Source organism: Balaenoptera physalus (genome assembly GCF_965194825.1).
Source record: "Balaenoptera physalus genome assembly, chromosome: 2".
NCBI lineage: Eukaryota > Metazoa > Chordata > Mammalia > Artiodactyla > Balaenopteridae > Balaenoptera > Balaenoptera physalus.
In genome coordinates this window covers 143679970-143706316 of record NC_138883.1, presented here as the reverse complement: position 1 = coordinate 143706316, position 26347 = coordinate 143679970, and the positions used below count along the sequence as shown (strand labels likewise).

Here is a 26347-nt window from a genome sequence, read left to right as displayed (position 1 = left end):
TGCCCATCAGGCAATGTTCCAAAGGAGTCAGCCATGTGATTTCTGTGAGTAGTCACAGTAGTCTAAGAAGGCCTGATGATCCTGTCTCAGTGGGGACAGATCTACCATCAAGATGGGTAGGAGGCATCCTCAGCCTAGGCTGCCTAGTCTCCTGGAGAGTGCCAGAGTGGACAGTGGGAGTGTCCTCAGTAGTTCTCCTTGTTTCCCACTGCCAACCAGGTTTGTGCTGACCCTTCTCTCTTCAGGTGTGTGACTACAGTACTGCCAGCTGGAAACTATTTTCTTTCATGATACTTTGTCCCTGCTCTGACCCACTGGATACTCATATCCAGTCTCTCAGAAGTAACTCCAAGTACCGACAACAGAGATGAGAAACGTGACTGTCAAGTGGAATGGAAGACTCAGCTAAGTCTGGGAACTTCCCAGAATAGATGGAGGAAACCAAGTCTACGAGGTATGTAGAAAGACTTCTTTCTGTGGGAATGGGGTCAGCCAGGAGCAGTAGCCCAGGCAATAACCGGCCCTCTCCAGGATGGCAGGGCATGAGTCCATAAAAGAGGCTGGTGTGGGTGCCTCTGCTCTGCAAGTCCTTGGAAAGGGAGTGAAGTCAAAGGCAGACTGACAAACTGGAGAACAGGGAAGGGTGAAGGGAGCAGAGTTCTCAACAGGTTTCAAATCAGGTGAAACAGGAACAAGTGTGAAGGGTAATAAGCTAGAAAGCCAGGGATAGTCAAAAGCCATGGCCTAACAAATGAGTTACAGAAGTAGAGTTAGAGTTCAAGGAGCTGTCATCCTAGCCTGAGGATAAGTCATCCCTGTGCGTGGTGACAGGCGCTGGGGAGGAGGAATGTGAAAAAGGCTGTGAGCTGGTGCCGAGATGTTCAGTGCACATGGGGTAGGTGGTAGGGCAGGAACGTGGGCCTCAAAGGAGGAGGGTTCATGAGAAGAGCATGTTCTCTAGGTGCTGCTCTCACCATGAATCTACTATAACAGATACCATTTATTAAGTGCCTACCTTGTGCCATGCCCATCAGTCCTATGCCTCAAGATCTATTATGCCCATTCTACAGACAAGGAAATGGTGAAGGAGAACTAGGATGAGAACTCAGATTGGTCCTCTTCCTCAGCTGTGGTCTCCTGCCTGGGGCAAGGTTTAATGTTCTCCTTGCCAGCAAGTTGTTCTGGACTCCATGCCTCAAATCCAAAAATGAGGAGCAACGATAATGTCACCCTTGTGGTCCAAATACAGAATCCTTCCCAACCCCACCCTCCCCTGACACAGACCAACAGAGGACAGCTGCTGCTACCACAGAATATGCACAGCAGGGCGTGGCTGATGAGAGACCTCATGGGCTCCAACTGACCCCAAAATGCTCAAGAAGAGGGGAAGGGGGCAATTGTCGAGAAAGGGTGCAGGAATGGGCCACCCATCTAAAGGTAGTTTATCTAAAACCTGACCCTCCCTTCAGAGTTTTCATATCTATTTTTGTATATCCTATTTTTTTTCCTGCCAAGTTTTTGTACTTTAACTTTTTAACCAATGGAAATTAAATTCAGTGAGCCCAATGGGGGTAATGTTAACACTCGTGATATCCTAGGCCCATGCTTCCCCACAACACATAGGAATAAGGGCCCCAAACACAGGCTCCCTTTGCAATCAGCTCACTTACCCCATCTTCCTCTAATGCTGCCAAGGGCTTGTTGATGCTGTTGACAAATTTGTTGACGTGCTCAAAGTGCTTTGTCATTTCTGTGGCTAAGACCATGTCAATAATACTCTGGCGCAGCGTCCGGTAGTCATTCCTGTTTCAGACAACAAATGAGAGAGGCTGCTGCCGATTACGGACCCAGACCAGACAGATGCTCCTGAAAACAAGCTATTATCTAGGACACATGTCCACTGTGGCTAAAATTCTAATGCACTGGAAGTCAGTGGCAGGGCATACTTTAAAAGAATGTGGAAGTTAAAGGTTTTACTGCCTAGATTGCTGTTAGCAAGGGGAACCTAAACAGAAGTTAAAATCAGAAGCTTATGGGTAAGACTATAGACACAATGCTCATGGTGTTGTCGTTCTGAAGTAAAAAGCACATAGTTCTTAAGATAAAAAATGATGGAATGCAGGAGGGGTGACCAAAGCCAGCTCTCTGAATGAAGACGGAGGTCTGGGTTATGAAGAATGTACCCTACACAGAGGAACCTTGAGACCCAATAATTTTAGTGCCCAGAAACGTAGAGGGCAGACCTTCTGAAAGCTGAGAGAATCACAGGGCATACTTGATACCTCTTCCTCCAGCCCTTGTTTTTATTTAATTACTTTAAAATTTTTATTTTTTGAGGATGGAAATGATATAATTAAAAATTCAAAAGGTACAAAGAGTATAAACTGCAATCTCCATTCAGCCCCAGCTACCCTGTTCTCTTCCCTGGAGACAACCAAAGTTATCAGGGTCTTGTGAATTTTTCCAGAGATAACTGATGTATATACAGGCAGCTATGAATAAAACCAACTTTAAGTCCACATATGAAATTCTGAAACATGGCAAAAGGGAGTTTTTTTAAAAATCCCCTAAAAGTTTAAAAGTCTTCCTTAAAAATCCAAATTGGTAAGTGTTCCTCATGACAGATCACTTCTTCCACCTAACAGTTATCAGGCCCCACACTAGACACTGAGGGCACAGTAAGGAAGAGAAGACATATGACACTGTGATCTTACAGCGCTTAAGAGTCAAACCAGAATCAGGCAAACGAAGGAACTTGGGACTGAATAATTAATGTGAGGGGTCAGGGAAGGCTTCCGCAAAGAAGTGACGTGTGAACAGAGACAATGACGAGACGTCTGCTGGGCAGAGTGGAGTCCTCCAGGCAGAGATGTAAGGTGACAGCTTCTCTGGGTCTCTCGAGGTGTCAGCCTTATACTCTTGTCGTCTTGGAATGTCAAGACACAAAGGAACTGAACCTTGAAAACATCGTGCTAAGTGAAAGAAACCAGACACAAAAGACACATATTGGGGATGCTTCCATTTATATGAAATGTGCAGAACTGGCAAATCTATGGAGAGGGAAAGTAGACCTAGAGCTGTGGGAGTTGAGGGGGGAATGGGGAGAGACTGCTAATGAGCTCAAGGTTCTTTTGCGGGGTGATGGAAATGTTCTAAATTTCGATTGTAGTGATGGTCACACAACTCTGAATATACGAAAAACCACTGTACACTTTAAACGGGTGAACTGTGGAGTACATGAATTATATCTTAATAAAATTGTTTTTTAAAAAAAGAGAGAGGAAACAGACTTCCCAACTCGTTGTTCTTACCTCTCCATGTTTTTAAAGATGTTGCATTTATCATCACCAGTGGTCAGCTGGAAGGCCAAGGCCGCGTGGTGTCTCTCGAGCACAGCAGTGTCGTTATACAGAATGGCCAGCTCGCTCCCAGCATTGCACAGGAAGGAGTTGGTTCTCCCGGGGTGGTCCAGGTCATGGACAGTGGCTGCAATGAGGGTAGTGACCTCATCAAGTGGATCTAAAGTTTGCTGAAAACAAGAGATCATTTAAAAATTGGAGCATGGCATTGAAAGCAAGGTAGCCTTCTGGGTAGTTTTATTTCTGCCCTGTTACTTTAAGGTAAGGATATTTCGGATTTCTGAGAAAAGCATAATGTTGAGCAAACCCAGTTTCCCTATCTCCACTCAGAAACAGTTTCATCTTTGTATGTTTATTAGGAAACATTATCTGATTCTCAGTCTCACACAAGTTAAGGACTTACAAGACACAGGGTGTCCTCAACAGATAGGAGTCACCTCCTCAGAAAGTCTGTCTCTAGACCCATCACAAAAAAATGCCCTTAGTCTGAGATATTGACTTAGACCAACATAAACTAGTATTACTGAATAAAAGAGAGAAATAATTTTTTAAGTTATGCATCACTTACATTAACTGGGGATTAGCACCCCCCTTCTGGTGCTATCTTTGTCAGGTTGATTTCAGGGTTTTGTGAGTTTGTAAAATGATCTGGACGTTTTCCATCTTTTTCAAGACTTTGAAACGGTTTATGTAACATGGAAAAATTCCTTAAAGGGCTAAAGAACTCACCTGTCCATCTGAGTCAGGAGCCAGGTTTTGAAGAAATTAGTTGATAGTTTAAAAACAACTCCCATGGTACTGACCTCTCTTTTGGTTTTCTACTTCCAGCATTAATTTGATTTAAAACTTTAAGTACAGAAGTGTATGGTACTTTCTTCTATTAATCTCCATTTCAAATGTGTGTATTTCTGTGTTTACTGTGTTTTTGATTAGTTTGGCTAGAACTTAATTCTCTTGGTTGTTTCAAAGAATCATTCTGGATTATCACTTTGCTCTTCCCATTTTACAGGTTTTGATACACAGGTTTCTCATTTTGTTGTTTTCTAAACTGTTATTTTTGGCTTTATTTCCTTATTTATCTCTAAATTGTTTGAAATATTTTCTCATGTGTAGTGACTGACATTTTTTATTTAACTTTTAGTTATTAAATTCTAGTTTTTGTTGTGGTTAGAAAATACAGACTATGGAATTTTGAAGTTTATCAAGACAGTAATTGTGTCCTAGTATAAGATCATTTTGGGAAATATTCTACAAACACTTGAAAAGAAGGTGTATATCTAATAAATCAGTCTTGTAAAATTTATCTAAATTGAAATTCAACAGTTTTATCTTTAAATGGGTGAATTTTATGATGTGAATTATACCAGTAAATGCTATTAAAAATCAATAAGTTAGCTTTCTGAATATATATTTGTATGTTATCTATAGGAGTTCAAAATCAATAAATTAGAGCAAAAGTTAGGTTTTCTTTATATGCTGAACCATACTGACACAGACATCTGTCCTCTGCCATTTGTCTTCATGCTTTATAAAAGCAGCCCTCTCTCTGGACTCTTATTCTGCCTACAGTCTTAGTCATGACCTTTATTAAACAACAACAACAACAACAAAACCCAAAAAACCAAACTAGAGGGCAAGAGAAAGCGCAAATGAGAGACCCAGCTCTGAGAAGATAGCATTTCAGGGTGAGGAGTGACTCAACATGTCCACGTGCTGGAATCACCCCCGCACGCTGCTCTCCTCCCTACAACTAACTAGTCCCAGGTACAGATGAGGAAGTGGGACCGGGATGCACTGGCCCTCACTCTGCTGACTGCCAGGGCTGGTCCTGGCCACCATGTGGCCTTCCTCAGATGCCAGGACATCAGGCAGTGATGCCTCGTGGTCTCATTCCTCACGAGGCTCTGTTTTCTTAGGTACAAAACCAGCAGTTTGATTCATCTGCTCTCAAGTACACAATACTTCTGAAAGTGAAATGGCCACGCACTAGAGCTCCCTGGACCCTCTGTGCCATTTTATGATGGATGCTGAAGGAAATAACACAAATACTTTGGCAAATCAGTGCAGGTCGAGTTGCTGCTTCGAAAATTTCCCCAATGAAATAATTTACAATGTGAAAAGGCTTTTCAACCAAGCACGTAAGGAAGCTTGGTTTGGGAGTGGGCAGTGAGTAACATTCCTTGAATGGAACCTTTCTCCTGTGACGCTCTCCTTACTGTGACCTACTCCCATCCCCCTATGGCCTCAAAGCTGGAGCTAAAGCTGCTAAATGGCCCCCAGGCAGACCCTGGGCCAGTTCTGAATGGCCACCAGTAGGCACCAGTGGCCTTCCTCCCCTGCGCTGACGTGATGGAGCAGGACGGGCACTGGGCTACTAAAGGAGCCTGCTGTCCAAATGGAGTGGACAGTACAATCAGGAGGGTGCCCAAGAGGCTGTGGGGATACAGAGGAGGGTGCCCCAGTCAGAGTTGGGGGTGGAGGGTAGTCCAGGGAGGGCTTCCTAGAGGAATGAAGGCTGGTATGGATTCCTGAAGGGCAGGGGGAGATGTGAGGGAAGCCGGCGCCAGCAAAGGGAACAGCACGTCAAGGGCAGGAGCACTGGAAACTAAAGTGGTTCAGCACAGCCCAAACATGGCCTGTGTGTTACGAGTGGTGCACACCATCTGTGGGGTTTAAAGCTTAAATCCTGTGGGAGATGGGAGGCTGCTCCTGGGAGCCATATGGTCAGAGCGAGTTCCCTAGGAGGCCGGATAGCCAGGAGTTCTTGTTTGGCACTATCTAGACGACAAATGACGGGGCCCTCACCGGGACGGCGGCAGGGGCGTTGTGAGGAGAAGACGATTCTGAGAACACTTAGAGGCCGTAGTCAGCAAGGTCAGATGTCCTACCAGGTGCTGGGGGCTGGACGAGAGAACTGAAGATGACCCCAGGCTTCTGACGTGGGTATCTGCTTGGATGATGGGACTCTGGGCCAGGCAGGTGACCCTGGGTGGGAGCAGTGCTGGGCAAAGATGATGAACTTGGTATCAAACCCCGCTGACTCTGAGGGAGGCGGGGGCCCTAAAGGGGCCATATCCAACTTTGCCTGCGGGGTCAGAGTAAGACCCCTCAGAAAAACAGCCTTATTCTTCCACAGAATGGCTGGGGTCATGTCATGAATTCATTATCAACTCCCCAGAGCCACAGCGTGGCCTCCTGCCTGACTTCTCCTGTGGCCACCCCCTTCCCGGGCCAGGCTGCACCCATGCAGGGCCCTCCTGAGCAGTCACACTGCACAGCAGCCCGCCCCACTGCTCCTGCCTGTTAAGCGCGGAGCACAAACACAGCTCACCTTTATCCTCTCTTTGCAGAGAAAATAGGCAGTGGCGTGAAGCACATCGGCAGAATGTGTAGAATTGTGGTAGGGGTTAGAAGCATGATAATTGGCTTCGATAATTTGCATCCATGATCTCAGCGTTGTCTCAGAGCATTTTAATACTTCACAGACTCCAAAGCGAGCAAATATTTTGAGACCAAGATAAATCAAAGGCCTATAGAGAAAAACATCCACAGTGTTAAAACAAAGCAAAGAAACAGGCAAAGTGTTGGATCTATTCAGATCCAACAAGCAAACCCGAGCCAGACTTCAGAGAGTGTGCAGGCCAGCAAACTGGAGCTTGTGCAGGTGGCACATGGGTGGCACGCGGGTGGCGCTCTGTTGCCCTCTCTCCTGGTAGCCAATGCCAACCTTGGGTGGAGCCCAGCTCCAGTTCTGGGAGCATTCACCTGGTGCTCCCCACTGGCTGGGGCGAGGTTTGTTCACCCTGCCCTTCCTGATGCAGACTCCGACTGACACCAGTGGAGTCTTCAAATCAACATGCTGCCAGGCTAAACCTGTTCCACCTTAAACCCTATCCTCTCCTTTGGACTTGCTGGACCTATGTCATTGGCCAGATGTCCTGTGTGGGAGAAAACAGCAGTTCCTGATGACAGCCTATGAGCCAGATGCTGTCACATGTCATGTGATGGTCTCGACAATCTGGAGGTGGGTGTTACAGTATGAGGAGGTCTCCCCAGAGAAGGTGACGAACTGGCCACCAAATCAGGCCCTTCCTTGAGAAGTCACCTTCATCCAGCATCTGGCCTTTGCTTGGAAGATCAAGAAACTTGGCTCTTCTGAGGCAGTATCCAGAGGTGGTCGGGCTCACAGGACTTGAACAGACCTGCCTTGTCCCAGTTCACACGAATACAACGTACCAGTATGTAAACCAGGTACCCAAAGCTCTGTTTGCAATGGGAATATTCTTTTCCACAGTTCTTGGCTGTGTGGGGTACCTGGACACAGAATGTTTTAGAAGGTTGACTCACTGTGAGCGTGAGCCAAGGGTAGGGGCTGGCTTGGGGACCGTCACCCAGACTGGGATGAGACCTGACGAGTTATCCCATGGCCAGCAGAGCACACCTCTCCTGCAATGGCCTTCTGTCTGCCAGGGTCCGGACCTCACTCTCCTGAAGGTTAACGCTGGCTGGCATCAGGCCTGGACACCCTTTCCTGTGTGCCAAGCCAACCACACGCCTTTGGTTGACCGTTCTTCTCCAGCAAGGCACAAAATTGAAGGTAAAATCCCAATCCCACCCTACTCTCAGTGACCACATTCAGATCAGGATGACTGGAGTTTGGGGTGTCCCCATGCCTGTCACCACCACAGTAACCAAGATCTGGGGACAGCTCTTATCAATGTGTATGTCTGTGTATTTCTAATTTTTAGTTCTAGGCTCTGAGTGGGGCTCTTTGCTGCTATCTCAACATATCACTACCTGCAGGAGAAATTAATAACCATATTTTACAGAAAAAGGAACCTCTGCTATTTGGAGAGGTTACCTCACTTGCTCCATTCCGTGCTTGCTCTCTCTGCAGCAGTCACAAGCAGGCAGCCTCCCCTCGGCTTTGCACTGATCCCCTCGTTGAGGCCTAGGCCCTGGTGATCCAGCACACCTGCCGCCCTGCTGCGCTTTCCTGAGCCTCCTCCCTGACCAGGGACTGGCTCTGTGCAGAAACCATACTCCTTGGGTGGCTTTCTCCACACCGGCCCTTGGAATCAAGCTCTCTGTCTGCCGAGCTCCACAAGGACTCACCTTTTATGAGTGGCAGCCTCCAGTTCAAAAATATCAAAGTCCCAGGATTCCTCATTTTCCATGGCCTGAGTTATCTGTGATGGGACGTCGTGAAGGGAGGTGGGGGTGATTACACTGCTGGAAACCTGTTGAAGGTCTGCAAAGTGATGTGATTCGGAGAACAAAATTAATAGGCTTTACAGCATTAACTGTTCCTTAGGGAGAACAGTTCTGCTTCAGGGGACGGTTGCTTTGTTTCTCATTTTTGATGATATACCAAAAAACTTCTTACTGATAAAAAGAATTATCTTAAAACTTTTATCTGAAAAATTTATTTTCATCACTTAAGCGTGGCTATAATAGTAATAGTGGTCCAAAAAATTAAAAAGTAGAAACTTACTTTTTGTTGAAAGAACATACTCATTCCTGGATGGTCTTCGAAAAACATCCTGATAAAAATCAAGGAAACAAGAGAAAGGGAAGTCACAACTATTCTTTACTCCTTGAAAACCCCAGGACAGCGGGTCCCAGAGGACACTGCGGGCAGCCCTCTCCATCAATGCATGCCGAGGCTCCCCTGTGATCACCTCTGCGGCCAGCCCCGAGCTCGGTCACTCACCCAGGAGCACACAGCCTGACGCTGGAAGGACCTGCTCAACCCGGGGGTAGGGGCATCACCAGGGTGGCGAGCTCAGGAGACGCCCCAGAGCCCAGCGTCCTGCTGGCGCTCAGGACCAGATGACGCCCCTCTGCCCTCAACCCTTTCCCCCCATTTCCTGCCACCCTCCTCACGCTCGTGGACACCAGCCTTCCTCAGGAAAACTAGATTCTTCCCTGCTCTCTAAGCACCCTTGCTCCACCCCAAGCCCCTGAGCAGCCCCTCTCCTCAGCCCTGCAGTGCTTTCTCCCCACCCTGCCTCTCTTCACCCCTCACCCCCGGGCACTATCCCACCCCGCCCCTCATCCTTTCTCCCCACCCCCTCACCTACAGGCTGGAGGAGCCTCTGTTTCAAACAGACAAGACCACAACTAGATATCATCATCGCTGGGAACCCTCTACCCATCTGATTATTGCTTAAAACCTTATTTTTATGAAATCAAGTGACTTTAGAAAGCAGGAATTAGGAGGGGGGGTGAATTTTTACTTCTGAATTTTGTCACCAAGACAAAAAAGGTGACAGATGGCAATGGAATGATCTGCTTTCCACAAAGTTGTTCTTCCCCTGTAAGGCCTCTATACTAGATGGGGTGGAGGAGGCACCTAGACCCCTCAAGAAACCATGGTATAAAGCCTCCTTCTAATGAAATGGTTCCAAGGCCTTCTTTCCCATGAAGTCACCGAATCTGTATAGGATGCTCTAGAGGGAAACCACGCCCCATTCACTGGTGCCTCTTTTTTGTTTGTTTTTTTTGGGTTGGGTGGGGGGCACGCTGTGTGGCTTGCGGGAATCTTATTTCCTGGACCAGGGATCGAACCTGTGCCCTCTGCAATGGAAGCACGGAGTGCTAACCACTGGACCACCAGGGAAGTCCCCCTGGTGCCTCTTTAGACATATACAGTCATTCTGTTTTGTAATATGGTATGGAATATTTCATAAATTTTTCTTTTCTGCCCCAGTTTTCAAAATCTTAAAACTAGCTAGCTGTCTAGGATGTGCCCCTCCCTTCTCTGCTTCAAGCTGAGGTCCCCCTGGGCGGTAGGCAGCAGGTGGGTGATGGCTCGGCCAGAGGGCAGCAATGGAGGGTTTAGGCCTTGACTGAGCCACACACACAAAGAGCGCTGTGTAGGCCAGCACATAAACAAATAACCTCTGAGAAAACAAATGAGAACAGCAGGATCTAGCCAGCAGCCTGGTCAAATATACTTACAGACATTAAGCCCCCAACAAGGTCAATGGCATGAGGATCATCATCCTTAGCATCAAATTGTGGTGAATATAATTCAGTGGTTCTTAGAATTTCCAGCACACGATCTAAGGCTTCTGTCACAGGCATGGGACTGCTTTCCTGGGCAGCACTGATGATATTGATTGCCTATAATACGGAAAGAAAAAGACCTGAGTTTCATAATCTTAAAGACAATGGGAAAGCAATCCAGAGAGTCAGGCTGGCAGTAGGGCTCAACGCTAACTTAAGGCTAGTTAAAATGCTCATGTCACACATCCTCTCTCTTCAGACGAGGCAGCTCCATACAAATAGGAGAGCATCATTATTGTTGTGGATCCCTTGGTGATTCTTCTTGCTGAAAACAATCAACCAGGAGAACAAGGGACTTCCATGCTCAATGGAGACCGACCACAAACTGTTTCACCTTGGTGATGGGCGCCTCGATCTTCATGGAATGTATCCGGGCCATGGAGGAGCGTCGTCTCTGGCTGGAAACTGTGGAGAGATCACGTGATACAGAAATCAAAGTGTGCACAGCCTTGGGTATCTGTCTCCCTTCCTGCCCCAGGCCCCACCCAGCGTGCTCAGCTGCACAATGAAGGGGTAGGACCAGAACTACCTGGTCGCTGAGCTTCCTTCCCATCCTAACAAGCCTGGGATTCTGGCATCACCAACTCTGCTTCCTTCAGTTCTAGGCACTAGGATGCACGTGCGCCCACAGACTGAAATTCTGAGGTCACAGGCCAGAGAGAAAACAGAGGAAACAATCTAGCAAGTCAAGGCCAAAGAGTTAGCCTCTTTTTGTGTTTCTAACAATAAGGCTTTATAATTATTCAGCTTGCTGCTCTCCAGGAGTGAAAATTTTCTGAAAGACAATGCCACAGAGGCTCCTTGTTTCATATATGGCGGGAGCAATAAATACAACTCAATTAACTGAAATACATGAATTTCTGGTTCAATTTTTCAAGGCATCCTTTGGTGCTTTCCACTGTTATGCTTGATCTAGGTGGATTAGGTAAATATCTTAAGTGAGGCGGGCAGCAAATCTTAGACTCTAAAGTTTGTTAATTTTGTGTTGCTCCTGTCAAGATCCAGTTCCTTTGGGGTGGGGAGAAGCCTGGGCAGTGAACTGGCAGGAAAAAATATTCACATAGTGTTCTGTGTCTCTCCCTGAAAGCCCCACTGTCAGGCCAAATGCTGTTTACCAAAGGTCTTAAAGGACCACAGACTGTTCCACAGACTGATGCGTCAGCCTTATTTTACCAAACTGGGGCCCAAGGAGAAACAACCAAGATTAACCAACTCAGGGGCTCTCAAATGCTCTAAATTTCAGAGACCAACAAAACTCCTTAAATCTAATTTTGGTGATCAGCACATGGTTGCCATCTTTCCATTTTACCCAACAAGGTCATTTAAACCAAAAATAAAAACCACTATTCTATCACTATGTCATAAAAAGACTTGTTCTCATTTAAAAATATAATGAAAGTGACATATACTTATAAAGACCAAACAATAGTGTGAATGCAATAAAGTAAGAAAAAGAAATAAAAGGTATAAAGATTGTCATGACTGTGTATGCAGTAAGTCTGAAAGAATCTACAAATGCTATTCTTACAATCAATAAGCAAGTTTATCAAGGTTACTGGGTACAAGGTTAATACACAAAAAGTCAATTATATTTCTATATACTGGCAACAAACAATTGGAAACTGAAATAAAAAACATCATTATAACAGCATCATAAAAATCAATATTTAGGAATAAATCTAATGGAAAGATAGGTAAGATTTATACACTAAAAATGCAAAACATTGCTGAGAAAAAATAAAAGACAACCTAAATAAAGACAAGGAGCATGTTCATGGTTTGAAAGACTCAGTGTTACCGAGATTTCAATTTTCCCCAAATTGATCTATAGATTTAAGACACTACCAAATAAACTCCCAAGAAGCTGTGTGTGTGTAAACTAACAAGCTGATTCTAAATGTTATATGGAAATGCAAAGGACCTAGAATAGCCAAGATAATCTTGAAGAACTTTACACTACCAGATATCAATACTTACCATATGACTGTAGTAACCGATCGTGCTATCGGTGCAAGCAAGGACTAATAGAACAATGAAACAGAGTCCAGAAACAGGCCATATATTTATAGTCAACTGGTTTACAATAATGATACTACTGCAAAAGATGGTTTTTCAATATGGTGATGGGCCAGCTGGGTTTCCCAGTAGGGGGGGATATTAATCTTTGATCTCTACCTTCACTAGATGTAAAAATTAATTTGAAATGGATCACAGACCCAAAGTGAAAGATAAAACAATACAGCTTCTAGAAGAAAACATGGGGGAATATTCTTCATGACCTTGGGATAGAGAAAGATTTCTTAAACAGGACACAAAAAAGCACTAGCTATAATAGAAAACACTGATAAAATGAACTTTAAGATTCATTAAGAACCTCTGTTCATTAAAAGACCATTAAGAGAGTGAAAAAGCAATCCACAGACTAAGAACAGTATATTTGGAATACTTATATCCATATCTAGAATATAAAAAGAATTCCTACAAACCAACAAGAAAAAGATAAACAACCCAATGATAAAAATGGGCAAAATATTTGAACATCACGTCACAAAAGAGGATATCCAATGGCCAGTAAGCATATGAATGGGGTGCTCAACCTCATTAGTCATCAGGAAAATTAAAGTTAAAACCACATCCAGTAGAATAGCTAGAGTTTAGAACACTGGTATAACCAAGTGTGGGAGGATGCAGAGCAACTGGAACTCTCATAGATTAGTGATGGTACATGGTACAACCCACACTGGAGAATTGTTTGCAGCTGCACAAAGGCCCAACAATTCCACTCCTAGGTAGGAGATGAACACACATGTCCACACACAAAAAATACTTGCATAAAAATATTCACAGCAGCCTTACTCTGAACAGCCCCAAAGTGGAAAGATGAACACAAAGGGCCATTAATAAGAGAATGGATAAGCAAATTGTGGCACAGTCATACAATGGAGTACTACCAAGCTATAAAAAAGAAGCACCTAGCAACAAGGATGAATCTCAAGAACACTAAAATGAGTGAAAGATGCCAGACACACAGAGAGTGCATACTATACGACTCCATTTCTATGAAGCACAAGAAGAGGCCAAATTAACTTACGGTGCAAGAAATCAGTGGATGCCTCTGTGTGGTGAAACATGTGTTCAAGTGCAGGCCTGCACGTGTGTATTTTCTGTATCTATTTTGGGCTGGGTGGTTACAGTATATACAGTTCAATGTACAGAACTCTCAAAACCTATTGAACTCAACACTTAATATGAATTGTATTATATGTAAATTATAAGTCAATTAAAAAGAACAGTGGTTAAAATCCACAAACATTAAAAGAAAAATGTTTAACTCTCAAAAATACAGAAATGGACAAAGTAATCCAAAGGATGAACAGAAGTCAGAGTGTGGCGGTAAAGACAGTTCGGGGCATGAGTGACTTCACCTCTGCTCTGCTGTGCCCGAGGGCCGTGGCCATGAGGGCCACAGTGAGGATGGTGACGGCTGCTGCCATGACCCTGGCCAGGCACCACGCTCACTCATTTCATCCTTACGTGGTCCTCTGTGGACAGCATAATGATCCCCATATGATAATGAGGAAATGGAAGCACAAGGTCTACCCCCAAGGTTGCACAGAAAGTAGATGAAGCTGTGACCTGAATCAAAGCAATGCTGAGGCCAAAGTCCACACTCTTCCCTGTAACACCACTTTGCTCCCTGCCCTTGCAGCAGGGGTGGGATCCGTTTCGTCTTTCCAGTGCAAGGGACACACGGCGTACCTTCCGGTCCTCACGACAAACCCATGAGAGAAGTGAGGCACTGGATCTCCACTGTAATACCTGCAAAGTTTTCGCTGTTTATCTAGTAACAATCAGCTCCCTCTGCTTCCCAATTCATCTCTGAGTCAAAGAAAGTACATAGCTAGCAGTAATATTTGCCTCCACACTATCTATAGATAATTTTCATTGCATTTTTAAAACTCCTAGATCATTCAGGCCACATACCTACATAACCATTAAAAAATTATATTCCACTTAGAACTTAAATAATATTTGCTTATGAAAAGTCTTTCACATCCGCAAATGCAGCTCACTTACTTCCCCACCAAAAGGTAAGCTTCCATGGCAAATTGCAACCCACAATGGAATATATCGTTGAGAACTTCCCAATGCATTACTCATACAATTACAACAGATAAACTGACGTCTGCTGTTACAGTTTAAAAAATCAACTAGAGGACTTCCCTGGTGGCGCAGTGGTTAAGAATCCGCCTGCCAATGCAGGGGACATGGGTTCAATCCCTGGTCTGGGAAGATCCCACATGCCGCAGAGCAACTAAGCCCGTGCACCACAACTACTGAGCCTGCGCTCTACAGCCCACGTGCCACAACTACTGAAGGCCCGGTATGCCTAGAGCCCGTGCTCCACAACAAGAGAAGCCACTGCAATGAGAAGCCCGCGCACCGCAACGAAGAGTAGCCCCCGCTCACTGCAACCAGAGAAAAGCCCATGCAGAGCAACGAAGACCCAACTCAGCCAAAAATAAATAAATAAATAATTAAAAAAAAAAAAAAAGAAAATCGGCTAGAGAACAGATGGTAAAATGTATCTTTTTTTTTCCTTTATTCCCTGACTCCATCAAGAGGGTCAGAATGGAACCCACTGGCAAAGGAGTTGGGGGTGAGGGAGAAATGGACACAGACTGCTAGAAAGTCCCCTTCCCTCTCCTGAGCTGGAGGGGGGCGGTGACCCAGAGATAAGACTGGCGAGGGAGTATCACACGTCTCCATGGGTTCAACACTCACAGGACCATGCTTTCTCCTCTTGTCTTTGTCACCTACCTTTGCTTGTTCGAGAGGCAGCAGTTCTGACATCTAGTGAGCTTTTTCTCCTGTCGTTATGTTTGCCTGACTGATTATCTGTGGAAACAATTAAATTATAAATTACCTCTGCAAAGGGATTTTAACAACATATTAGGAAACTTACCAATATAAAAGTTTTAAGAAACAAAATTTAAGCGTTAGAATACCATTTAGGATGCCACAAAAATCAACAGAGTGCACAGAGATGAAGACTACGAACCATTACGTTTTAAGGGAGGCTGACTTTCTCAAAATGTCCCACCTGGTACAGTCATAAAGGAGTGCATTTCAGTTTCCAGATTATGTAATCACAGAGTCCCATGATGCAAAAACTAGAAGAAATGAACTCAAGAGAATTTCACCTATTATATTTCTATGTAATTGAATAAAGTGGTGGGAAAATTTTGATCTCCATCCACCCTTGCCCCAAAGGAAAAAAAAAATCTTTTTTGTATATTTTTCTACAATACAAGCTCTAAAATGTCCCCGGGAAGAAGGTGCCTCTCTTTGGGAGGGTAGTACAGGAGCACTAGTCTGGGGTGTACTTCTCTGCCCTCTCTTCCCGTGGATGGCACCACTGCATTTCGAGGCCCAAACAGGGCTTGTCTTTGACTCCTCTCTCCCTCACCCCACGCCAATCAATGACAAGGCAAAGTTGACCTTCCTTCTCGTGCCCTCCTCTGTGCACCTGCCGGGTGTCACATGTGGTGGCAAGCCTCTCCAACCTGTCCCCATTTCACAGACGAGAAAACTGGGAGCCGCTGTGCAGACGAGCGAGCACACAGCTGGCGCTTGAGCTCAGCTCTCCGCACCTGCAGCTTCTTCTGTCTTCTCTGCCTTCTCCCGGCTTCCTCATCTGGATTCCTGCTCACAAACAGGATCCAAAGGCAGGCCCTTGGTACTCCTCCCCACAATCCAGAACCTTCTCCACTTGCTATCTGCTACCTTCTCTTCCATGTGGGCACTGGCAGTGACCTTGTCAAGGTCACTGATGACCTCCCCGTTGCTATATCTGAAGGACACGATTCAGTTCTTACCTGACTTGTGGTACTAGACACAACTGATCATGCTTCCTGGAGACTCCTGGTTTGCATAAGTCCAACGCTGGCTTTCCTTGCATCTCTTAATGTTCCTTCCTAGTTTCCATCATGATTCATTCTCTCTTCCTCAGCACCCCTGGTGTTCCCAAAGGTTCAGTCCTCTTAGCCCTTCCTCTCAGACAATGCAATCTCCTCAAGAGACCTCATTCTTTTCTACAGCTTTTCCTAATTCCTGTGTTGCTGTCTTAATCCCAGGCCTTTCGCCTGAGCTCCAGACTTATATCTTAACTGGCCACTCGTCACCTCCATCTGGACACCCTCAGGAACTTCAAACGAGCTCACTATCCAAATGAACTCAGTATTTTCTCCTAAATCCCAGGTTGCTGAACGGCATCTACCTTTTTGCTTAAGTTGGAGACAAGTCATCCGTGACTCCTCCTCGTTCCTTGCCCTCAAGTGGTCAGATAAATCTATGGATTCGACCTCCTAAATACCTCTTTAATCTACCCTTGTTCTGTCCCTGTCCTGGCTCAGACACCTGTCATCCTCCTCTGGATTATAATGACAGCCTCCCTCATTGGTCCTACCAGCCCCAACCTTGCCCCCTTCGACCCATTCTCCACAGGCAGCCAAGTGATCCTTCTGAAACAAAAATCTGATCAGATCACTCTCCCAATTAAAACATTTTAATGGTTCATCACTGTTTTTAGGATCAGACTTAAATTCCCCAGTGTGGCACCCAGAGTCTTGTGGTATCTGGACTTCCTCTCTCCAGCCATCATGAACTATTTATGATGTGCTAGATCACCCCCCAAACCTCTCTGCCTTGGTGCAAACTGCTTACCCCCACCTAGGAACGCACCCCTCCGACGCCTCCTTCACCTGGTTAACTCTCGATCCTCTTTGAAGATGAAGGTAAGATGCGGTTCAGGTATCATCACCTCTGGGAAATCCTCCCCTAATGCCTCACCCCCAACATTGCTGGTAACCGCCTGCTTTACTGACTTGACTGACTTCCTCACCAGCTGTGAATGACACGAGGGCAGAAATAACCTTCCTCTCCCTTTCCTAGGTGCCTGGCACTGCCAGCACGTAATGGATGCTCAACAGACACACGTCTGCTTCTCCAACCATCTGCATATGCCTGTGCACAAATCAAAGTACCACTAATACAACCACTCTGAGTCCAGGGTTCCCTTGCTCAAAACCCTTCAGCACCTCAGAGGTAAAGAGGAACCTGCTGGCAGTCAAGGACAGGAACAGTCTGCCTGCAACAGCCTGCCTTTCACCTCTCGCTGTCCCGACCACGTGTGGCCTGTGCCGGCACAGCTGCTTCCCTGTCTGAGGAACAGCCTTGACATCTGCTCCCTCTGCCTCCGACCTATGACCCAGCGCCCTCTCCAAATGCTCACCCCTTCCAATTGCACCTTCTCTCAACCACACACATGCCCCAGCGCCTCTTCCTCTGAGCTTCGTGGACACAGTGTCCACAGAGCTGGCTGAGAAGACTGCGCCGTGAACTTCCTGTTGTTCCATCGTTCAGAATTCTCCCTTTTTGCCACTCAACAAACATTTACTGGGCACCTACCACATGTCAGGCTCTAAGCCAGGCGCTAGGGGTGTGAAAATGAATATGGTAGGGTCCATGCCCTCAAAGGGGGTAGTCCGGAGGGGAACAAACACGGGTGAACTAAGAGTGACAGTCATGATGCTGGAGAGCAAAAGGAGCCCCAGGAGGAAGGGGCAGGTCTCCTCTGGGAGGGGGGCAGGGAGGAGATGAGCCATGTTTTGCAGCTGGAGGCCGGCAGAGGAGGAAGGCACTTCCTGGAGGAGGACGCTGCCTGCGCAGACGGGGCAGAGCTGGCTGGAGGGAAGCAAGGAGCAACGTGTCCCAAGGCCAGGGCTGTGGCAGGAGTGGAGGGAGGCAAAGCAGGCTTGAACTTCTACTCAGCATTTAAGTGACTCCCCTATGGCAACACCCGACCCTCCTGCTCCCGACAGCCGTGTTCAGCCTGCTGCTCTTCCTCTGAGTCCCTGCAGAGCTCTGCAGCTGGTTCTTAAAGCGCCTCCACCTGCCGGGCTGGGGCTCCTGCAGGGAGGGCCGAGGGGCTCGCGGCAGGGTGACCTTGACCTCTCAACCAGCCCGCAGCCTGAAAGAGCCCGCGCACAGGCCTTCCTGCCTCGAGAGGGCTCCACACCCACGACTGACCCGAGACCTGAGGCAGCCGCGCGCCGCAGGAGGGAACGCTCAACAGGCCTCTGCCGCCGAGCCGGGCTCGGGCTCAGCACCGCCCGTGACTTCACGTGTCTGCGCTCAGCTTCCTGTTCCAGAAAATGCGATCCTTCCGCCCTGCCCATCTTTTTAGGAGAGGAAGGTTAGCAGGGTTTCCTTGGCCTGCTGGGCAAATCCAGGAGACCCTGGAGAAGCCGTGAGGAGCAGGAACCATCCTGCAGCCCCGCGAACGGGCAGCCTCCATCCCAACACCAACGCTGTGGTCCCCCGGGAGGAGCTCCGTTTCGGGTACAAGGAAGCTAAGAACCAGGTTTCTTGCATGACTTGCCCCTAAGTCACTCTGCTGGGAACAGACTTTCAGAGAACTTTCTCGGACACTCTCAACCGTCCAAGCCTTTGAGGAGGGCCTGCTCTGCACCGGGACGCCCCCTCCCCCCCGCCTCGGGGTCTCACAGACTCCACACTGCCAAGCCTCCAGCCGCTGCCCAACCGCGGGCTCCCTGCGGCCTCGTACACGGTGGGGGGGAGCTCCCTCCTCCTGCGCCCGAGAAAGCTCACTTTCTCCAGGTCCAGAGTAACACTCCTTTCAGGTCTGCCCAGCCCCCGCCCTGGCAGCACACGAGAACACCTGTAAAATACGCTGAAGCCCTGCTCCGCACCACCCAACCCGGAACCTGACACGTTTCTGGCAAGGCCCTTCCGGAACCCCTCCTCCTCCCCTGTGCTACCCATCCCCCTACTAAGAAGCACAGAAAGCAGGCTTTGCCAAGCAGAGACAGTCACTTGGCCTGGCACGTGGTGCCCGTGCACTGTTTTGGATGAATTATGCCCTGGCCTGTTTTCTCTCCTCTACACGATGGCAATGCTGGTATTCTCGTCTCTGGTCCCTCCTTCCATGTAATCTGTTACATACCGGCTCTAAAAGCTTCTTAGAGCTCAGGTGTCATTATACTATTCCCTTGCTCAAAAATCCTCAAACTCCCACTGCCTACCGATGAAAATCCTAATTTCCCACCTAGCATCTAAGGATCCTTCACGATCCCAACTCCTTTCCACACTGACCTTTTTTATACCAGTCAGAATTTTAACCCTGCTCTTGCTCTTTCTAGAACACACTCTGTACTTTCCCTGTTCAGTAACTGTATTTCTGGAATGCTTTTCCTCTCACACCCATCTTCTTACTCAAATCCACCTCTCCCTGTCTGGAACTTCCCCCTCTTCCTCTGCCTTTCTCACCCACTAATGATCACTTCTTATCACTTGCTATGTGTCCCTTGGTGTCAATATGTCTCTCCTCTTTTCAGGTTAAAGCCTGATTACTCTTGGGGCGCCCACAAGAACTGTTCCAGCATGTGCTTCAGAGCTTCTGGAGTTGGCCATCTGGATTTCAGTGCCAACTCTACCACTTCCTAGATGGATATCCCTGGGCAAATTATGTAGCCTTTCAGTTTCCTTATCTGTAAAAAGGGAACTTCATCTATTAAGCGTCTACCCCTCTGGGTTATTGCAAGGCTTCAACTAAGTACACCGTAAGTTAAGCACTCAGCGCAGTGCCTTGTACACAATAAACACTCAGAAAAACATGTGGGAAACATTCCTAGAATGAATGAGTGAACTGTTCCGGTACTGCTGAAAGCACATCATCAACAGCTTAAGGGATGGAAGACAAAGTCTTCTCCTTGGAGGCTCTTACAGACTAACTGGGCAACCAGAGCACTGCCTGGGCATGGCAGAGTGCTGTAAAGCGTCCACACAGGCTGGATGGAGAGCCTCTGGCATGGAGCCGGAGAGGACCTGCACCATCACAGGTAAGGGCCAGAGTAGGAAAGAGGCTTGCTGAAGCCATGACATATGCTGGAAGGAAACAGGTGATTCCGGGCCAGGGAAAAACACTTGCAGTCACATAGACATGGGGTGAGCGGATGGTGTCCAAAGCACATCAAGTCCTCACGAGACGGATACGACGTGAGGCGGGTCTGATGGGGTCCACCTACCTCCCCATAGGCTGGTGGTGAAAGCATCCCTGCTAAAGCACTGTAGTCTGATACCAACACAGTTGCCTCTTCGAGCACAGATCATGCCAACAAACCACACTCCACTCAACACATCTTCACATAAGTTCATGCATTGGAGGTGACCAGTTCTCTCCCCACAGGCTGAGACCCACCCCAGGACACCTGTCAGATCGCCCACCTGTGCTCGGGTCCTTTGACTCATAAACCAGCCTGGGAGTCAGGGAGAGAAATGCTGCCATGCTGCTAGGAAAATACAGTCCCACCTACACAACAGACAAGCTCGTCAGAGGCAGGGCCTGTTTTTATTTTTTTATTTTCTCAAAAGCTCAGTGAACCGTAAGAATGAATATGGGGCACCATACCTGTATGAGTGTCAGACTGAACACATTCAGCTATTTTCGTAGCCTAAAAATGAATTTTAGAAGCCATTAGTTCTGAGTGCCTAGTTATACAGTAAGGGAAATCTTGCTGGGTCCCTGGGGTCCCAAGGGCTCTCCTTACATACCTTATTGTTGCCATTGCACGCTCTGACAATGGACACATAGTGTCTAATTTTTCTGCAAGTAGAAAACAATGTATTATTTCTCTCCTGGCTCTCTATTCTGGTGGATATCTAGCTAATTTTTCATTATGAAAGGAGCATCTCTCTTTCACAATACATACAATGCTTGGAGGAGAGCAGTTCTATTGTGTGTGGCCAAGGCCACCAATAAACAAACAAGAGTCTACAAGCATTCTCTGGTGTCTCTGTAGAAGAGAAGTTGACTCTTCAGTAAAAACAACAAAATCCTTCTGAGTCATCACAACACACAATAAAAAATACCTAGGTTTTAAAAATGTACTACATGTGAACCAACCCAAAGCCTTTAATTCCTTAACATGTTTTCATTTTCACAACCCTTTATATTGATGATCTTCTTCAAGTTTCAACAAACAGTCTGCTCACAGTCATTCATGGAAACAGCCACAGGCCACACTGGGGCCGAATGTGCAAGTCTAGAACAAAGCAACCGAGGCTTATCTCAGAAGATGCTGACTCTCCTCACTTCTTTATTGTTCCTTCGATTTTTCAGCTTTTCCCCTTGATAATCCAATCCCTACAGTTACCTCCCCCAAATTTGGAAAGGCCATAAAAAGGCAAAGAATCAGAACAGAGAGCCCACACAGAGCCGTCTCCCTGAGGCAATCGCCAGCTGGCAGCAGAGCCTGGTGACCAAGCACGTGAGCCACGCGGTCAACACAGAGGCCTGCAGCCCGGCTCCGCTGAGCGCTGGCAGCTGGCGCCGGACTCTGGGCCAAGCCTCACCTCTCTAAGTCTCAGGTTCCTCATCTGTCAAACAGAGATGGTCACAGTGCCGACATCACGGGGCTGTGGCCAGGATGAAATGAAGTGACATCTACCAGGCACTGAGAGCCTGCCCAGGGAGGGAAGGGCTCACGGACAGCAGCAGTTGTTACAACCATCATCGCTACACCTCCTCCTGGTCTTTTTGTCCTTCTTTCATTTTCATGACTGAGAGCATACACTAGGTATGATTTTACATTTTGACTTTTGCATTTATCAAAAACATTTTCCCCTATAATTTAATTTTCTGTGATCATCATTTCTAATGGTTGCGTATTTTATCGTTGGGTATTCTACAATTCACATTCATAATTTTCCACTGTTCGTATTATTTAAGATAGATTCTGAGACAAACCATATGACATTTTTAGGCTCCTGATACACACTGCCTTCCAATCTGTGGTCACATCTGTTTCATATGCGTTTCCATAAATGAGAGTATTTAAAATACTTTTATCTAATTTGATAGTTCTGTGCAGAAATAACACATAGGCTATCAAATTAGATAAAAATCTTTTAAACATAGGGAGTCCACCAGTGAGTGTTCTTAGCACACAGCTCAGTAAAGTGGCATTCAGGTTTAAATACTTTAGTCTTTTATGTGCTCACACAGCGTAAGACTGTCGGAGTCTGGCGGCTCTGGGTCACCAGCTGGAGGGTCAGGCTGTGACCATGAGGAAGCCACCCTGGAAGGCCATTCTTTGATGGTACCTGACCTTGTTACAAGTCTTTCTTATAAATTTCTGCATGCAGTTCTCAACTTACTTAAGTATTCAAAGCAAATTTTGCAATAAGCCGAACATGGTATGTTGATTGAAGTACTTGTTTTTTCCACTTACCCTCCCTGTCCAATGACAGGTAGTATCTTCACATTTTGTTGTACATTATCTCCGTTTTTCTCTTTGGCAGAGCAAATTCCTTGCCATTCCTATAAATGGAATGTAGGCATCATTATACATTGTGTTCAAAACATAAACCCAAGAGCATTTTCCACCTCAGGTTTCCACTCCTTTACCATGGCCACTAAAGCTATTAGGATAATAAAATCATCCCAACCCCAAAGGCAATTTTGGGTAATCTGACAATTCTTTCTCAACCTCCCAAGTCCATCTCCTCCTAGACTGACAACAAAAGCCAGGTCACCACAGTCTAAATGGTCGTATGTTTTCAGTGGCTCTCTGCTGGCAAGAGAGGCCCTGGGCCCACGAATGAGGAGCACTCTTTCTTGTCCAGGTTCCTCCTCTCGCAACTCCTACCTGCCGCGGCGGAGGGGAAGTGCGGCCTCTGACCCTGCATTTGGGAGGGGGAGAGTCTCAGACTGGGGCAGGGAAGGGGCCACCCTCTGTGTTGTGTACCCTCTGCAGGTAGGGTGGGAATAATGAGGTAACAGCCAGGACTGGGCTCAGGCAGAATAACCAAGTGAGACCTTAAAAGCCAGAGCTGCCATTTCAGAATGGAACTGCAATGGGAGAGCAGGTATGCCCAGGCTATGACCACAGTGAGCAAACAGGGGCTACAGGTGGCTCCCCTACTCTGAGGGTGGTGGAGAGAAGCGTGGGATGAAGCTGGGTTTTGTGACCACCTAAAACGTTCTGAATTTCTCCAAGAGTCACCAAGGTCCTTAAGCTAGAAAAATCCCTAAAACCCACTGTAGGACCTTGAACTCCTAGGGTGTTTCATGTCCTTCCAGACCTTCCGGAGTCCCACAGGAGCTAAAGCTGACCCAGGTGGGAAGGGGAACACCATGGCAGCCTAGCTCAAGTCTCCTGTCCCTACTCTTACACAAAGTCAATTCTGAAATCTATGCTTGGGGCGTGGTGACCTGCATGCAAATGCTAATGGTAAAATCTCATCTTCAGACTCCTCTGGGAAAGTGGATCCAAGAGAAACCAGGACACTGACAGAAGCAAAGGATGGTTACTGAGGCTTCCTGACGTCCTTCTGAAAACAATGGGCGCCAAGAAAGGACTAAATTAAAAAACAGCCCAAGAGCCCAGCTAGGTGCTTACTTGCCCTGGAGCAGAAGGGAGGTGCGGGCCTTCCTCACTACAGTTCTGAGGGGAGAGTGGCCTGTGCCCGAATTGGGCAAGGACTAGACAGGGATCCCTGGGCAGGAATCTGGAGCCTGTCCTCCACATCCACAGCCCCATGCAGCCACCAGAGAAGGCTTCAGCAGACAGGTCTAAGAGTTACTTCTGAAGCTCACTATCAAGAGAAATACGGGAAGCTGACTGAGGTGATATTTGCAAAACTCTGTGAACATACCAACCACCACTGAACTGTATACTTTAAATGGATGGAGTGTATGGCATGTGAATTATCTCTCAACAGAGCTGTTATATAAAAAGAGAGGGAAAATATGGGAGACCGATTCAGTCAATCAATCAGCACTTCAAAACACATATTCAGGATTTTCTCCTCCAATCCTTTCTGAACAGAGTGGGTGGCTGCCAGATCCCAAGTCAAGGTGTAAGAAGCCATGTCAGCCAGAGCTGGACAGTCCGGCTAATGGAGGACAACTTAAGCAATGACTTTGCTTAGATAACAGAGTTGCCTGTAAGTTTTCCAGTCAACAATGGAAACAAAAAATATTCACTTATCACAGCTCATATTTCTTATCAAAAATACATCAAAAATCAAAGTTTCAGTTCCTGAAAATAGTAAAGTCCTACCTAGAATGCTGTTATGAAGATTAAATCTGGTAACACACATAAACTCTTGCCGTCCTGACACACGGCAAATGTCCAGTAAATGGCCTGTTTGGTTTCACACAGGTGTCTGTCTCTCTCAGGCTGAGCTCCTCTCAGAACTACACTAAGGCATGCACCTCCCTTCTACTCTGGGATAAGCTCAGCACCGAGCTGGACTTCTTTGACTACTGAGACAGTTCCTTCTTGGTGGGTGCCCACTGCCTTAAGAATTAAATCATCATCATCCAGCTGTCCTACCCCAGGGGCTAGCACTGTGCTGGCAGGTGGTAAACAGTCAAAGAACACTTGGGGCTTTTGTTTACTGAATGGAAAAGTGAGGCCAAAGTCAGATCACAGAATCCTGGCACCCAGGATAAGGGACTTGAGCTCTACACAGAGGGAGTGACATGATCAAAGTGGTGATCTGGTGAGACAAATCTCCAGTAGCGTAGGGTGGACTGGCCAGAAGTGGAGGGTCCTGGGACAGGGAGGCCTAACTGCATTCAGCCACCGCAGTCTCAGGGTGTGGGAAGAGGGCCCTGAACACGGTCAGGCCCAGGCAGTGGACCCTCAAAGGCAGGGCTTTAACAGACATCAAGCCTTGGTGATGGATTTGATGGAGGGGACTAAAGGGTAGGGAGAAACCAAAACCATTCCAGGAATCAAAGTCCAGTCAACTGTGTGGACGGTCAACGAGCAGTAGACAGCAGAGGTGCAGAGGGATCGGGTTTTTTGTTAATGGGGGATGAGAGAAAATCACTGTTATACAAGGTGATACCAAAATGACAGCAGGATGTTGAAACAGACCTTGGAAAAGACACTGGGGCTAAAACTGGGAAGGTGGGAGACATTTATGCAGAGCAGGAAAGATGCTCAACAACAAAGGGAGCTTTCTGAGGAACCAGCAGGGGACAAAGAGCCCTGGTAAACCTGGGAGGAAAGAGATGAGGGAAAAGTGGGAGAAGAGGGGAGGCTGCGAGGGAGGAAAGCTCCTGGCTTCCCAGGAGCTGGGGAAGGTAAAAGGTGTGAAGAGCTAAAGGGCTCTGCAACTGTACATCATTATCAGAGGCAGCCAGCCGAGCAGCCAACATTCCTTCAGCACCTGCAAGACAGTTTCTGAGGGGAAAAAATGCAAAATTTCTAAAAGAGAAGAGCCAATATAAGGCTCAGGTATCTGAGAAGATAGGAGGCCAGGGGTTCTAGGGCCCTGACAGAGAAGACCTGGGGAAGAAGAAATAGGAGGAGAGAGCCAAGAGGATACATAAAGGGAGGAAGGAAGCAGGAGTGTGGGACTGAAAATCAAGGTGCCTAATAGTATCAGTTTTACCTGAAAGGGGAACCACTGGCTGAGAACAGCAGGCACAGGAGGTTTACAGAGAGTGGTGTTCGCAGTATTCTCTGTTTGAACATCATCAGAATTTCTCCTCGGCCCCCAAGAATATCCAACTGGTTGGACACCTGGAATCTGACATTCCAAAGCCCCTCCCGGTCATCTGACCACTTCCAAAGGCTCCCTCTTGGTTCCCAGCACATGTCTGAACTCTCTCCACTGACCATGGTACCACTGTTTGCCAAGGGCTGGCTGATTCTCAACAAGCCCTTCTTCTCCCGAGGGAGACTTGATTAGAAAGGCCATATATCTTTCTCCTCAAAAAACTGCACAGCTAAGTGGTCTGTCCTGCTGCAGTGTTGCCCGTGAACCAGCAGGGTACCAACAAAGGACAAACAGCAGCTTTTGCACTCTCCCCAAGA

At 47.0% G+C, this 26347-nt stretch overlaps 1 protein-coding gene across 7 annotated transcripts in view; it reads right to left on the bottom strand.

Annotated features, from left to right (window-relative positions):
- PDE8A (phosphodiesterase 8A) overlaps positions 1–26347 on the bottom strand; it is a 149828-nt gene that overhangs the window by 22791 nt on the left and 100690 nt on the right. For 6 of the 7 annotated variants that reach the window (XM_082448618.1, XM_082448614.1, XM_082448616.1 and 3 more), the window contains 11 exons: positions 22745–22833; positions 21066–21117; positions 20923–20965; positions 15252–15329; positions 10765–10835; positions 10323–10487; positions 8854–8902; positions 8475–8610; positions 6691–6889; positions 3312–3529; positions 1671–1803 (listed from right to left, as the gene is read on the bottom strand). In XM_082448618.1, coding sequence (XP_082304744.1) covers positions 1671–1803; positions 3312–3529; positions 6691–6889; positions 8475–8610; positions 8854–8902; positions 10323–10487; positions 10765–10835; positions 15252–15329; positions 20923–20965; positions 21066–21117; positions 22745–22833 — 1233 coding nt within the window. The remainder of the gene's footprint in view (positions 1–1670; positions 1804–3311; positions 3530–6690; positions 6890–8474; positions 8611–8853; positions 8903–10322; positions 10488–10764; positions 10836–15251; positions 15330–20922; positions 20966–21065; positions 21118–22744; positions 22834–26347) is intronic. The other variant, XM_082448617.1, reaches the window with a different exon arrangement.